The sequence below is a fragment of the Oncorhynchus kisutch genome, linkage group LG9 (genome assembly GCF_002021735.2).
Source record: "Oncorhynchus kisutch isolate 150728-3 linkage group LG9, Okis_V2, whole genome shotgun sequence".
NCBI classification, from domain to species: domain Eukaryota; kingdom Metazoa; phylum Chordata; class Actinopteri; order Salmoniformes; family Salmonidae; genus Oncorhynchus; species Oncorhynchus kisutch.
In genome coordinates this window covers 8,841,907-8,857,546 of record NC_034182.2, presented here as the reverse complement: position 1 = coordinate 8,857,546, position 15,640 = coordinate 8,841,907, and the positions used below count along the sequence as shown (strand labels likewise).

Below are 15,640 nucleotides of genomic sequence, written 5' to 3'. Positions count from 1 at the left end.
TCACTGAGTCTGTACATAGTCAAAGCTTTCCTTAATTTTGGGTCAGTCACAGTGGTCAGGTATTCTGCGGCTGTGTACTCTCTGTGTAGGGCCAAATAGCATTCTAGTTTGCTCTGTTTTTTTGTTAATTCTTTCCAATGTGTTAAGTAATTATCTTTTTGTTTTCTCATGATTTGGTTGGGTCTAATTGTGCTGTTGTCCTGGGGCTCTGTAGGGTGTGTTTGTGTTTGTGAACAGAGCCCCAGGACCAGCTTGCTTAGGGGACTCTTCTCCAGGTTCATCTCTCTGTAGGTGATGGCTTTGTTATGGAAGGTTTGTGAATCGCTTCCTTTTAGGTGTTGTAGAATTTAACGGCTCTTTTCTGGATTTTGATAATTAGTGGGTATTGGCCTAATTCTGCTCTGCATGCATTATTTGGTGTTCTACGTTGTACACGGAGGATATTTTTGCAGAATTCTGCGTGCAGAGTCTCAATTTGGTGTTCTCTCTCTCTCTACAACTGTCTGTCTCTCTCTCTCTCTACAACTGTCTGTCTGTCTCGCTCTCTCTCTCTCTACAACTGTCTGACTCTCTCTCTCTCTCTCTACAACTGTCTCTGACATACCGCTCCCTCTTCTCCCTCTCTCTCATATCACACTTCCATCTGCCTGGCATACCGCTCCCTCTTCTCCCTCTCTCTCATATCACACTTCCATCTGCCTGGCATACCGCTCCCTCTCTTCTCCCTCTCTCTCATATCACACTTCCATCTGCCTGGCATACCGCTCCCTCTTCTCCCTCTCTCTCATATCACACTTCCATCTGCCTGGCATACCGCTCCCTCTTCTCCCTCTCTCTCATATCACACTTCCATCTGCCTGGCATACCGCTCCCTCTTCTCCCTCTCTCTCATATCACACTTCCATCTGCCTGGCATACCGCTCCCTCTTCTCCCTCTCTCTCATATCACACTTCCATCTGCCTGGCATACCGCTCCCTCTCTTCTCCCTCTCTCTCATATCACACTTCCATCTGCCTGGCATACCGCTCCCTCTTCTCCCTCTCTCTCATATCACACTTCCATCTGCCTGGCATACCGCTCCCTCTTCTCCCTCTCTCTCATATCACACTTCCATCTGCCTGGCATACCGCTCCCTCTTCTCCCTCTCTCTCATATCACACTTCCATCTGCCTGGCATACCGCTCCCTCTTCTCCCTCTCTCTCATATCACACTTCCATCTGCCTGGCATACCGTTCCCTCTCCATCCATCTCCCCCTCACTTTGAGCAGGATTGGATGTATCAGCCATGTGGTGATGACATGGTTGTAGATCGCTGGAGACAGCAGCTCTTCATCCAACCAGAGATGGAAGCACCACACCAGACCCAACTAACTAATCTCAGCTAGATCAGACATAGCATGTCAAACTCTGAGCACAGACGCTGTTGAATCAAACCCGATCTGTCAAACTCCCGAGTGCAGGTATATCAGACCTGGTGTGTTAAACTCAGCGCAAAGTTAAATCCAACTCAGAGCACAGGTACTGTATATCAGACCACACCTGTCAACCTGAGGATGATTCCTATCCAGGCTGTATCACATCCGGCTGTGATTGGGAGTCCCATAGGGCGGAGTCCCATAGGGCGGCGTCCCATAGGGCGGCGCACAATTGGCCCAGCGTCATCCGGGTTTGGCCGGGGAAGGCCGTAATTGTAAATAATAATTTGTTCTTAACTGACTTGCCTAGTTAAATAAAGATCAAATAAATACTCGGAGGTGATGCTTAATACATGGACTCAGATGTGTACCGACTGAAATCTATGATGAGTGCTGAGATTCCTACCTGCTGAGGTGTTATTCCTGCTTCTACCAAGTTAAGTGTCATAAGTGGAGTGAGGTGACCTTTATCAGAGCCTGAAATGAGAAGGTGCCTTGCTGCAGAGGATAATCATTTCACACCTGCTGCAGGTGAGGGGAGAGGTAAGGGGAAAAGGTGAGAGGTGAGGGAGGAAAGATGAGGTGTGAGGGGGGAGAAGAACAGAGGTGAGAAGGAAGAAAGGAGAAGAAAGAGACAAGCGAAGGGTGAGAGAGGCAGAAGACTGGAAGAAGAGTGAAGTGAAAGACGGTGGCTGGTGTTCTCCTCTGTTCTCAATTCGATAGCCTGTTAGCACTGAAATGAATAACATTGTGTGCTGTGACTCAGCAATAACCTAAATGAAATGATCAAAGTTAAGAACTGCTCTACTTTCCTGCACACACACACACACACACAACTGACAACACACTTTAATCCATAACTCACACGCCCTCCTCGACAGACTGATATAACTCGAGCTGATTAATGTGGCCAGGAGTGCAGTGGCACGTTAGCCTTGCTGTAACGTTAGAGTAATGTTACGTAAACGTTAGCTGAGCGCTACGAGCCAGGTCCCATTCCCTCTCCTGTAGAAAGTCTTAATGGAAGTCTAATTAGAGTAATGAGGGCTTATAAAGTGTGTGTATGTGTGTAAAGCTAAAACAGTCCCCCCCTGCCCCATTCCTGGGTGCTGAGTGAGACCGAGACAGTCAGAGAGACAGAAGGAGAGAGAGACAGAAGGAGAGGCAGAGAGGAGGCAGAGAGACAGGAGATGCAGCGACAGGAGAGGCAGAGACAGCGACAGGAGAGGCAGAGACACACAGAGCGAGCGAGAGAGGCAGAGACACACAGAGCGAGCGAGAGAGGCAGAGACACACAGAGCGAGCGAGAGAGGCAGAGACACACAGAGCGAGCGAGAGAGGCAGAGACACACAGAGCGAGCGAGAGAGGCGGGGACACACAGAGCGAGCGAGAGGGGGACACACAGAGCGAGCGAGAGGGGGACACACAGAGCGAGCGAGAGGGGGACACACAGAGCGAGCGAGAGGGGGACACACAGAGCGAGCGAGAGGGGGACACACAGAGCGAGCGAGAGGGGGACACACAGAGCGAGCGAGAGGGGGACACACAGAGCGAGCGAGAGGGGGACACACAGAGCGAGCGAGAGGGGGACACACAGAGCGAGCGAGAGGGGGACACACAGAGCGAGCGAGAGGGGGACACACAGAGCGAGAGAGGGACACAGAGCGAGAGAGGGACACAGAGCGAGAGAGCGAGAGGGACACAGAGCGAGAGGGACAGAGAGCGAGAGGGACAGAGAGCGAGAGAGACAGAGAGCGAGAGGGACAGAGAGCGAGAGAAAGAGCGAGCGAGAGAAAGAGCGAGAGAGAGAACTTACAGCTGCATGATCAGGTAGAGGTGGTTGGAACTCTCATAGATGTCCTCCAAAGCCACTATGTTCTCATGCTTGATTCTGGAGGGACAGAAAACACAGACAACGTTAGTCTATTAGTCATGTATAACTATAACCCTTCAAACAGATGATCCGATCCCAGACTGTCTCAACCCCCATCTACACCATCTTTACCTCAGCTCTAGAGTCATCTCAAACACTTACTAAACCTGAACATAAAACATAAGCCCAAGCCTTATCCTAACCCTTTCCCTCCTTTCTGTCTCTATTGATACAGTCAACACCATACTCACACCTCGCCATAGTAACTGCTCCATGGTGAAAGTGTATAGTGTACACATGGGACATGCTTGAGCTGCTGGTCTGTGTGCGTGTGCTGGTGGTCTGTGTGCTTGTGCTGCTGTGGTGGTGGTCTGTGTGCTTGTGCTGCTGTGGTGGTGGTCTGTGTGCGTGTGCTGCTGTGGTGGTAGTCTCTGTGCGTGTGCTGCTGTGGTGGTAGTCTCTGTGCGTGTGCTGCTGTGGTGGTAGTCTGTGTGCGTGTGCTGCTGTGGTGGTAGTCTGTGTGTGTGCGTGTGCTGCAGTGGTGGTGGTCTGTGTGCGTGTGCTGCCGGTCTGTGTGGGTGTGCTGCAGTGGTGGTGGTCTGTGTGGGTGTCTTCGATGCCTCGTGACCCATTTGCCGATGATGTTATCACAAGGGGGGAATAATACTGTACACACACACACACACAGGAAGCGTGAGCAGGTGGGGAGTTCAGTACATGCATTAGGAGTGTGTGATCTCTGAGCTCGTAGCTAGCGGTGGAGCGTAGAGATATGAGTCATAAACAGTCTGAGGAGAGATGGCTGAGATGAGAACACCAGGGAGAATGGTGTGTGTTTAAACTCTCCCTGGGATCATGGAAGGGTAAAGCAGATGGGAACCTCAGAGTAGAGACAGAGGATTCCTGATCTGCAGTCATTACATGACAAATCCTTCCACAGTTAATGCCTTATTATTTGGCAACTGATTCTCTGTCTCTTAGAGAAGGCCGTGTGTGTGTGTGAGAGAGAATCCCTGTCGAGCTGCAGGATCCAAATAAACTAGTAGGCGACAGAGTGGGCAGAGACTGTGGCACGACACTATACCCTAACTTCACGGAGAAAGAGAACATGATCATTTCTTTGTGAATGTGTGTGTGTGCCAGTTCTCGATTTTTGACACGCGTGTGTTTCTGAATGTGTGTTCACACTTGACCACTTGAAGTGTATACATATATACAAAAGTATGTGGACGCCTGCTAGTCAAACATTTCATTCCAAAATCATGGGCATTAATATCTAGTTGGTCCTCCCTTTGCCGCTATAACATCTTCCACTCTTCTGGGAAGCCTTTCCACGAGATGTTGTAATATTGCTTCCATTCAGCCACAAGAGCATTAGTGAGGTCGGGCACTGATGTTGGGCAATTAGGCCTGGCTAATAGTCATGTTCCAAATCATCCCAAATGTGTTCGATGGGGTTCAGGTCAGGGCGCTGTGCAAGCCAGTCAAGTTCTTCCACATCGATCTTGACAAACCATTTCTGTATGGACCTCTTTGTGCATGGGGAAATTGTCATGCTGAAACAGTGAAGGGCCTTCCCCAAACCGTTGCCACAAAGTTGGAAGCACAGAATCGTCTAGAATGTCATTGTATGCTTTAGCATTAAGATTTCGCTTCACTGGAACTAAACATAAAAAACAGCCCCAGACCATTATTCCTCCACCACCAAACTTTACAGTTGGCACTATGCATTGGGGCAGGTGGCGTTCTCCTGGCAATCCACCAATCCCCAGATTAGTCCATCGGACTGCCAGATGGCGAAGCGTGATTCATCACTCCAGAGAACGTCTTTCCACTGCTCCAGTGTCCAATGGTGGCGAGCTTTACACCACTCCAGCCGACGGTTGGCATTGCAAATGGTGATGTTAGGCTTGTGTGCGTCTGCTCGGCCAAGGAAACTCATTTTATGAAGCTCCCAACAAACAGTTATTGTGCTGACGTTGCTTCCAGAGGGAGTTTGGAACTCTGTAGTGAGTGTTGCAACCGAGGACAGATGATTTTTACGCACTACACGCTTCAGCCCTCGTCGGTCCCGTTCTGTGAGCTTGTGTGGCCTACCACTTCGCAGCTGAGACGTTGTTGCTCCTAGACGCTTCCACTTCACAATAACAGCACTTACAGTTGACCGGGGCAGCTCTAGCAGGGCAGAAATTGACTTGTTGGAAAGGTGGCATCCTATGACGGTGCCACGTTGAACGTCACTGAGCTCTTCAGTAAGGCCATTCTACTGCCAATGTTTGTCTATGGAGATTGCATGGCTGTGTGCTCGATTTTATACACCTGTCAGCAACGGGTGTGGCTGAAATAGCCGAATACAGTAATTTGAAGGCCATCCACATACTTTGTATATATAAAGTACATGTGAATGACACTATTAAGATATGAAGCACTGACCTTGAGGAGGTGTGTCTTGTGACCTCAGGCCATATTAGCCTGTCAATCAGCTGTTTGCCAGGAGATGCTGGGAGTGGCAGAAAGCCGCAGGTCAAACATGGAAGGCGTCAGAGGCTAGGCCACACACCCCCCTCCACTGACTGGATCACAGTGACAACACCTATCCCCCATAAATATTGTCAGGGTCAGTGGTGTCTCTCCTGTCCCTAGGGAACACGCATGGTATACTGCAATAATAACACCAACACATACTGTAGCCGCTTACTTCCGGACTTTTGAGTGACTGAGTGAGTGTGCGAGAGAGTGAGTGAGTGAGAACTTGTGGAAATACTGAGCACTGGGCCAGATTCAAGGCGATATCTGACCATACACACACACGCTCACAAGCACAGCCAAGTCCAAGCTGTGGAGAGGGATTACTGTATTATCTAGTGACGTGGAGATGAATGTCTTGGGTTTTATCCCATAGGTGTGTGTGTGTGCGCGTGTGTGTGTGTTCATACAGACCTCTACTCAGCTACCTGACAATATGTATGAATAATAAGTGTAAAATACATGAGTGTTTCTCACTGGGAGAAAAGATTAGAATGAACATTCAGTACAGTATCAGCGCTTAGGAGACAAGGTCACTAAGAAAATAAATAGGAGACAGGACATTTTCTATAGTTGCTACCTACCCTGATCTCCTCTTCTGTCAGTGTGAGACTGTGGATCGTGACCTAAAGATAACAGTGAATGGGGAGTAGTGGGAGGGAAGCGGCTGTGTTTTCCGTTCGGTCGCCAGGGTAACAGGTGTTAGGGAGGAGAAGGTAGGTGGGAGACTTACTTGCGGAGCACGGTGATCTCGTTCTCGATGCTGCTCTCTTTCCCCTTCAGGGCCTTCTTGGGGATACACTTCACAGCAAACATCTTCCCCGTAGACCTCTCCTGGGCCAACACCACCTCAGAGAATGCCCCGCTAGGAGAGAGAAATGGAGAAAGAGAAAACATTTGATTAATCAATTAGCAATCATGTAAGACCATTGAACACAAGTGCAGATACTAAACACAGACATGAAACAGCAAAACAAGTTAACAAGGTTTCCATGAGAGAGAGACAGACAGCGAGAGAGACAGCAAGAGAGACAGCGAGAGAGAGAGCGAGAGCGAAACAGCGAGAGAGAGAGACAGTTAAACAGCGAGTGAGACAGCGAGAGACAGCGAGAGCAAGACAGCGAGAGAGAGACAGCGAGAGACAGCGAGTGAGAGAGAGAGACAGCGAGCGAGAGACAGCGAGCGAGAGACAGCGAGAGAGAGAGACAGCGAGAGAGAGAGACAGCGAGCGAGAGACAGCGAGCGAGAGACAGCGAGTGAGAGACAGCGAGCGAGAGACAGCGAGAGAGAGACAGCGAGAGAGAGAGACAGCGAGAGAGAGAGACAGCGAGAGAGAGACAGCGAGAGAGAGAGACAGCGAGAGAGAGAGACAGCGAGAGAGAGACAGCGAGAGAGAGAGAGACAGCGAGAGCGAGACAGCGAGAGCGAGACAGCGAGAGCGAGACAGCGAGAGCGAGACAGCGACAGCGAGAGAGAGACAGCGAGAGCGAGACAGCGAGAGCGAGACAGCGAGAGAGAGAGAGAGAGACAGCGAGAGAGAGACAGTGAGAGCGATACAGCGAGAGAGCCAGAGAAAGAAAGAGATTTATTTATTTATTTATTAGTTCATTAATGCATACTCGGCTCCATGAATCTCACTGTTCTCTGTCCAGCTCATCTGAAACCCTCCAAACCACTCACTCACTATATCACCATCACTAACACACTTCACAGCCCCTCAGCTATCACTCTATCGCTCTCTCCCTCACCGTCTCCCTCCTCTCTCTTTAGCTATCACTCCCGCTTGTTGTCCTTTACTTATTGTTTCATGTTCAATTTGCTCTATAATATGCTTGATCTCCTCCGTATCCTTTGTCCCAGTTCCCTCGGTCTCCCTCTCTGCCTTCTCCACAGTTCATGTTTATTCTCACTATGTTCTCTCCTCCATATATCGGTTCCCTTCTTCCCCGTTCCTCTCTTTCTCTCCCTCACCTCGTTTTCCTGCTGCGTTCTCCTTGTTAGCGCATTAGGAAATCAAATTTCATATGTGGTTTGCTTTCATTCATAAGCTGATTAATGGTGCATGCTGCTGTGCCAATCAGCAATGAAGGAACGAGGGGAGACAGGGAACACGTCCTCCCTCTTCCTCTCCACTATTATTCTATTCTTCCGTTCCCCGCCTCTCCTCATCCCGCTCTCGTCTCCCCTGCCTTTGGGACATGGTGCCGGTTATGAATTCATTCATACTTCCTTTCATCGTTCTCGTCATCTCCTCCTTCCTTTCTGTCCTTTTATTACACTCTGCTGATGGGAGTGAAATAAGGCATATCAAGCATGACATCATTTTGGAAAGTGTACAATTTCAGTAAAACCTGAGTAATACATTATTTGATTTAACTAGGCAAGTCAGTAAAGAACAAATTCTTATTTACAATGATGGCCTACCGGGGAACAGTGGGTTAACTACCTTGTTCAGTGGCAGTACGACAGGTTTTTACCTTGTCAACTCTGGGATTCGATCTTGCAACCTTCCAGTTACTAGTCCAACGCTCTAACCACTAGGCTACCTGCTGCCCCATTAATATAACCTTAGTAATATTCAACAATCTTATTAGTGTGTGTGTGTGTGTGTAGTGCTTTAGTCCAGATAGCACTAGAGCCATTTAGAAGCCCCCGTTTGCTGATGACTACAAGACATCACCACTGAAAAGCTCTAAAAACACTGATGCAGAGAAAACAGAAATGCAGGCCTGTCGCTATGCTACACACACACACACACGCAACCCCTCTTAACCATGGCGAAGTCACCCAGCCTCCACCCATCTCCCTCGGCTACGAGAGCCAGCTGGTCACCCACCCTCGCTGGTCTGTTGTAAGCAGCACGCCCATTAGGAAGGCAAGGACTGGGTCTCCATCTCTGTACACTATAGACTATGAATGTGGTTTAGTCTCTGCCCAGAGAGAAGGAAAAAGACTGACCACATACCGTGAAACCAAAACGCCACAATAGACAGGGAAGGAGAGGAGGAAACAGGAGATAGACATATACAGTAGAAATGGGAGAGAAGAGAGGGAGGCAAGCGTGGGTGAATCCTGTAATTGATAGAGAGAGAGAGAATCCTGTGTGTGGGTTTGAGACAGAAGAGCTGTATGTGTGAATGAGACCCGTAAGAGAAAAGCTGAACGGCGGCGCTACAGTACAACAAAGACAACCTTTAAAGCATTCACACAGAACAGAGAGAGCCACCACAGGGTACATACAGTACAGTATCAACCCCGTTGATTGGCTGGAAATCAATCTTAAAAAAAAAAATTGTTGACAGGGAGCAGAGGGATAGTGTAATACAGCATCTCCCCAGCTGTGTTCACACATGAAGTGGCTTTGAGTGTGTGAGTATGCATGTGTGGTTATTGGGGGTTGACTAGGTATTTTGCAGTTCAAGTTTGTCCCTTCTGCTATTGCAGTTGCTGGCAACATTGGGCGATACCGTTTCCTCGTGTGCATAAACCTGGGTAATTGTCTCAGCGAGGCTCCAGTGAGTATGATTGCATTGAATGGAAACTACATAGGCAGCCTGCAGCCAGTGTAGAGTGTGTGAGTGTGACAGATATCCATTGTGACAGGTCCTCTTGGTTAACGGGGCCCGATTGAATAATGCTGGCGCAAAGGGATATCTCCTACAGAGACAAAGATGGGCTTTGCACACACAGACAGACAGACATGCACACAGCTGTATGATGTATGTGTATGTATAAATATTTCCCCAAGGAAGAGTTGTGAAATTAGACACACATCCTGGGTTTCTCTCTCTCGGCCTCTCTCTCTCTCTCTCAGCCTCTCTCTCTCTCTCTCGCTGTCTCTCTCTCAGCCTCTCACTCTCAGCCTCTCACTCTCAGCCTCTCACTCTCAGCCTCTCACTCTCAGCCTCTCACTCTCAGCCTCTCACTCTCAGCCTCTCACTCTCAGCCTCTCACTCTCAGCCTCTCACTCTCAGCCTCTCACTCTCAGCCTCTCACTCTCAGCCTCTCACTCTCTCTCTCTGTCTCAGCCTCTCTCTCTCTCTCTCTCTCTCAACTCTAAAGAGAGAGAGAGAGGCTGAGCGAGAGAGAGGCTGAGCGAGAGAGAGAAAGAGAGAGAGAGAGAGGCTGAGCGAGAGAGAGAGGCTGAGAGAGAGGGCGAGAGAGAGAGGCTGAGAGAGAGAGGCTGAGAGAGAGAGAGCGAGGCTGAGAGAGAGAGAGCGAGGCTGAGAGAGAGAGAGCGAGGCTGAGAGAAAGAGAGCGAGGCTGAGAGAGAGAGAGCGAGGCTGAGAGAGAGAGAGCGAGGCTGAGAGAGAGAGAGCGAGGCTGAGAGAGAGAGAGCGAGGCTGAGAGCGAGGCTGAGAGAGAGAGAGCGAGGCTGAGCGAGAGAGAGCGAGGCTGAGAGAGAGAGAGAGCGAGGCTGAGAGAGAGAGAGAGAGGCTGAGAGAGAGAGAGGCTGAGAGAGAGAGAGAGAGAGAGGCTGAGAGAGAGACAGAGAGAGAGAGAGACAGAGAGAGAGAGATAGAGACAGAGACAGAGACAGAGAGAGAGAGACAGAGAGAGAGAGGCTGAGAGAGACAGAGAGAGAGAGGCTGAGACAGAGAGAGAGAGGCTGAGAGAGACAGAGAGAGAGAGGCTGAGAGAGAGAGAGGCTGAGAGAGAGAGAGGCTGAGAGAGAGAGAGGCTGAGAGAGAGGCTGAGAGAGAGGCTGAGAGCAGACAGAGACACAGAGACAGAGAGAGAGACAGACAGACAGACATACAGAGAGAGAGACAGACAGACAGACAGAGAGACAGACAGAGAGAGAGACAGACAGAGAGAGGCTGAGAGAGAGGCTGAGAGAGAGAGAGAGAGAGAGAGGCTGAGAGAGAGGCTGAGAGCAGACAGACACAGAGACAGAGAGACAGAGAGAGAGAGAGACAGAGAGACAGAGAGAGAGACAGACAGAGAGACAGAGAGAGAGACAGACAGAGAGACTGTGGCTGAGAGGGAGAGAGAGATTACTATAATAGACTCACAAGGTGACAGTGACACAATTACACTGATACTGACATGCAGGATTAGTGGCTTCCCCACTAAATAGCGGCATTAGGGGGGCCGATTGAGCGGCAGCTTTAACCCTCTGACTACACTACCTAGAAGCCTCCATTGTCATTCCATTCCATGCCTGTACTCCGCTGCAAGCTGTAATGCTTGGCTTCCTCTGAGCAAGTGTCAGTAGCGTTTTGCATTTACAGATGATTATTGATTTTGTATCTTACTATAAGTTCACTGTAATGTCCAGAGTTGGCAACTAACATGGACATGTATTGTACATGTTGTCTATTTATAGTCTGTATGGGATATCAATACATTTTATGATTCATATCCACTATACAATCGAGAAACATATTATCACTAAGATTGTCCAAAACGGTGATACATGGTTCTTCGGTTTAAAGGTTCAATTGTTAGTGAACAGAATAACACTTTTACTACATTTTTTCACTTTCAAATGTATGCCCAACAATAACCGTTGATTTCAAAGTTGAACAAAACATACACATCTATGTACAAGGACTACTTCTAACAATTTCCACTGACAGTTTTACAGAAACTCATTTAGTGGAAGAACTGTGCAGATGCTCACTTAGATTCTGTTACCAATCTTCGGTTTCTATTCAACCAAGTTTTCCAAAAAGGAAAACACTTGCTCCGAATTAAGATTCAAAGATGTCTGCAGAAAGAATGGGCTGTCAGATATGACATGCCACCAAACAAACCTTATCTGGTTATTGAACTATAGTAAGTGAAGTAGATTTACACCCGGTAACAGAATAACACATACAGTGCCTTGCGAAAGTATTCGGCCCCCTTGAACTTTGCGACCTTTTGCCACATTTCAGGCTTCAAACATAAAGATATAAAACTGTATTTTTTTGTGAAGAATCAACAACAAGTGGGACACAATCATGAAGTGGAACGACATTTATTGGATATTTCAAACTTTTTTAACAAATCAAAAACTGAAAAATTGGGAGTGCAAAATGATTCAGCCCCTTTACTTTCAGTGCAGCAAACTCTCTCCAGAAGTTCAGTGAGGATCTCTGAATGATCCAATGTTGACTTAAATGACTAATGATGATAAATACAATCCACCTGTGTGTAATCAAGTCTCCGTATAAATGCACCTGCACTGTGATAGTCTCAGAGGTTCGTTAAAAGCGCAGAGAGCATCATGAAGAACAAGGAACACACCAGGCAGGTCCGAGATACTGTTGTGAAGAAGTTTAAAGCCGGATTTGGATACAAAAAGATTTCCCAAGCTTTAAACATCCCAAGGAGCACTGTGCAAGCGATAATATTGAAATGGAAGGAGTATCAGACCACTGCAAATCTACCAAGACTTGGCCGTCCCTCTAAACTTTCAGCTCATACAAGGAGAAGACTGATCAGAGATGCAGCCAAGAGGCCCATCATCACTCTGGATGAACTGCAGAGATCTACAGCTGAGGTGGGAGACTCTGTCCATAGGACAACAATCAGTCGTATATTGCACAAATCTGGCCTTTATGGAAGAGTGGCAAGATGAAAGCCATTTCTTAAAGATATCCAGAAAAAGTGTTGTTTAAAGTTTGCCACAAGCCACCTGGGAGACACACCAAACATGTGGAAGAAGGTGCTCTGGTCAGATGAAACCAAAATTGAACTTTTTGGCAACAATGCAAAACGTTATGTTTGGCGTAAAAGCAACACAGCTCATCACCCTGACCACATCATCCCCACTGTCAAACATGGTGGTGGCAGCATCATGGTTTGGGCCTGCTTTTCTTCAGCAGGGACAGGGAAGATGGTTAAAATTGATGGGAAGATGGATGGAGCTAAATACAGGACCATTCTGGAAGAAAACCTGATGGAATCTGCAAAAGACCTGAGACTGGGACGGAGATTTGTCTTCCAACAAGACAATGATCCAAAACATAAAGCAAAATCTACAATGGAATGGTTCAAAAATAAACATATCCAGGTGTTAGAATGGCCAAGTCAAAATCCAGACCTGAATCCAATCGAGAATCTGTGGAAAGAACTGAAAACTGCTGTTCACAAATGCTCTCCATCCAACCTCACTGAGCTCGAGCTGTTTTGCAAGGAGGAATGGGAAAAAATGTCAGTCTCTTGATGTGCAAAACTGATAGAGACATACTTACAAAGTTCAAGGGGGCTGAATACTTTCGCAAGGCACTGTAAGTCCATTCTTGTGGGAAGCTGCTATACACCACCAACTGCTAACAGACTGTATCTGGATAATATGTGTGAAAAGCTTGATAATGTATGTGATATCAATAGAGAAGTATATTTTCTGGGTGATTTAAATATTGACTGGTTTTCATCAAGCTGCCCAAAAGCTTCAAACTGTAACCAGTGCCTGCAACCTGGTTCAGGTTATCAGTCAACCTACCAGGGTTGTTACAAACAGCACAGGAATGAAATCATCAACATGTATTGATCACATCTTTACTAATGCTGCAGAAATGTGCTTTAAAGCAGTATCCAAATCCATAGGATGTAGTGATCACAATATAATAGCCATATCTAGGAAAACCAAAGTTCCAAAGGCTGGGCCTAATATAGTGTATAAGAGGTCAAACAATAGGTTTTGTAGTGATTCATATGTTGAGGATGTAAAGAATATTTGCTGGTCTGTGGTGTGTAATTAGGAGCAACCAGACGCTGCACTTGACACATTTATGAAATTGCTTATTCCAGTCACTAATAAACACGCACCCATTAAGAAAATGACTGTAAAAACTTCAATCCCTGTGGATTGATGAGGAATTGAAAAATTGTATGGTTGAGAGAGATGACAAAATAAATGTCAAATAAATCTGTCAGCACAACCGTTTGGCAAACGTACTGCAAATTGAGAAATCATTTGACTAAACTGAATAAAAATAAGAAACTATACTATGAAACAAGATAAAAGCTAAAAAATAATAGTAAAAAGCTTTGGAGCACCTTAAATGAAATTATGGACAAAGACAAACTCAGCTCCATCATTCAGATGGCTCATTAATCACAAAACCCACTGATATTGACAATTACTTTCATACTTTTTTCCTTGGCAAGATGAGCAAACACAGGGATGACATGCCAGCAACAAACGCTAACACTTCACATCCAAGTAGAACTGATAAAATGATGAAAGATGAGCGTTGCAATTTTGATTCCCGTAAAGTGCGTGTGGAAAGAGGTGAAAAAAATGATTGTTGTCTATCAACAATGACAAGCCACCGGGTCTGACAGCTTGGATGGAAAATTACTGAGGATAATAGCGGACGATATTGCCACCGCTATTTGCCATATCTTCAATTTAAGCCTACTAGGTGTTACCAACCCTTAGTAAACTTCTGGAAAAAAATTGTGTTTGACCAGATACAATACTATTTACTGTAAATAATTTGACAGACTTTCAGCCCGCTTACAGGGAAGGACATTCAACAAGCACAGCACTTGCACAAATGACTGATGATTGGCTGAGAGAAATGATGATGAAAAGATTGTGGGGGCTGTTTTGTTACACTTCAGAGTAAAGCCAGTGTGTCTATGTACACGGATGACTCAACAACATTCACGCCAGCTACTACAGCAAGTAAAACCATTGCAACACTTAACAAAGACCTGCAGTTAGTTTCAGAATGGGTGGCAAGGAATAAGTCCTAAATATTACAAAAACTAAAAGCATTGTATTTGGGACAAATCATTCACTAAACCTTAACTAAATCTTCTGAAGAATAATGTAGAAATTGAGAAAGTTAAGGTGACAAAACTGCTTGGCGTAACCCTGGATTGTAAACTGTCAAGGTCAAAACATGTTGACACAACAGTAGCTAAGATGGGGAGAAGTCTGTCCATAACAAAGGCGATGCTCTGCCTTCTTAAAAGCACTATCAACAAGGCAGGTCCTACAGGCCCTAGTTTTGTCGCACCTGGACTACTGTTCAGTCGTGTGGTCAGGTGCCCCAGCGGGACCTCGGAAAATTACAATTGGCTTAGAACAAGGCAGCACAGCTGGCCCTCAATTGTACACGGAGAGCTAACATGAATAATATGCATGTAAATCTCTCATGACTCAAAGTGGAGATCAACTTCATCACTACTTGTTTTTGTAAGCCATGAGAGGTTTACATGCATATTATTAATGTGTGTACTAGAGTGCGCACTCTACACACACGTACACTGTAATATTGTTATATGGTGGTATTATACATTTTGTATTGTAGATATGTGGTGTTGTTATAATGTTATATTGTGTACTGTTTTATCTTTGGTTTTAATGTAGGATGTAAGTGCCTCTGTGTTTGGACCCCAGGAAAAGTAGCTGCTGCCTTGGCAGGAACTAATGGACCCCAGGAAGAGTAGCTGCTGCCTTGGCAGGAACTAATGGACCCCAGGAAGAGTATCTGCTGCCTTGGCAGAAACTAAAATGGGGATCCCTAGTAAATACACTGCTCAAAAGAAATAAAAGGGAACACTAAAATAACACATCCTAGATCTGAATGAATAAAATATTCTTATTAAATACTTTTTTCTTTACATAGTTGAAGGTGCTGACAACAAAATCACACAAAAATTAGCAATGGAAATCAAATGTATCAACCCATGGAGGTCTGGTTTTGGAGTCACACTCAAAATTAAAGTGGAAAACCACACTGCAGGCTGATCCAACTTTGATGTAATGTCCTTAAAACAAGTCAAAATGAGGCTCAGTAGTGTGTGTGGCCTCCACGTACCTGTATGACCTCCCTACAATGCCTGGGCTTGCTCCTGATGAGGTGGCGGATGGTCT

At 46.5% G+C, this 15,640-nt stretch overlaps 1 protein-coding gene across 1 annotated transcript in view; it reads right to left on the bottom strand.

The window, feature by feature from the left end:
• Window positions 1-15,640, bottom strand: part of camk1da (calcium/calmodulin-dependent protein kinase 1Da) — a 60,374-nt gene that overhangs the window by 19,382 nt on the left and 25,352 nt on the right. Inside the window, exons 2-3 of the mRNA XM_020472194.2 lie at window positions 6,551-6,682; window positions 3,235-3,309 (exon numbers count right to left, since the gene is read on the bottom strand). Of these exons, the coding sequence (XP_020327783.1) occupies window positions 3,235-3,309; window positions 6,551-6,682 (207 nt within the window). The remainder of the gene's footprint in view (window positions 1-3,234; window positions 3,310-6,550; window positions 6,683-15,640) is intronic.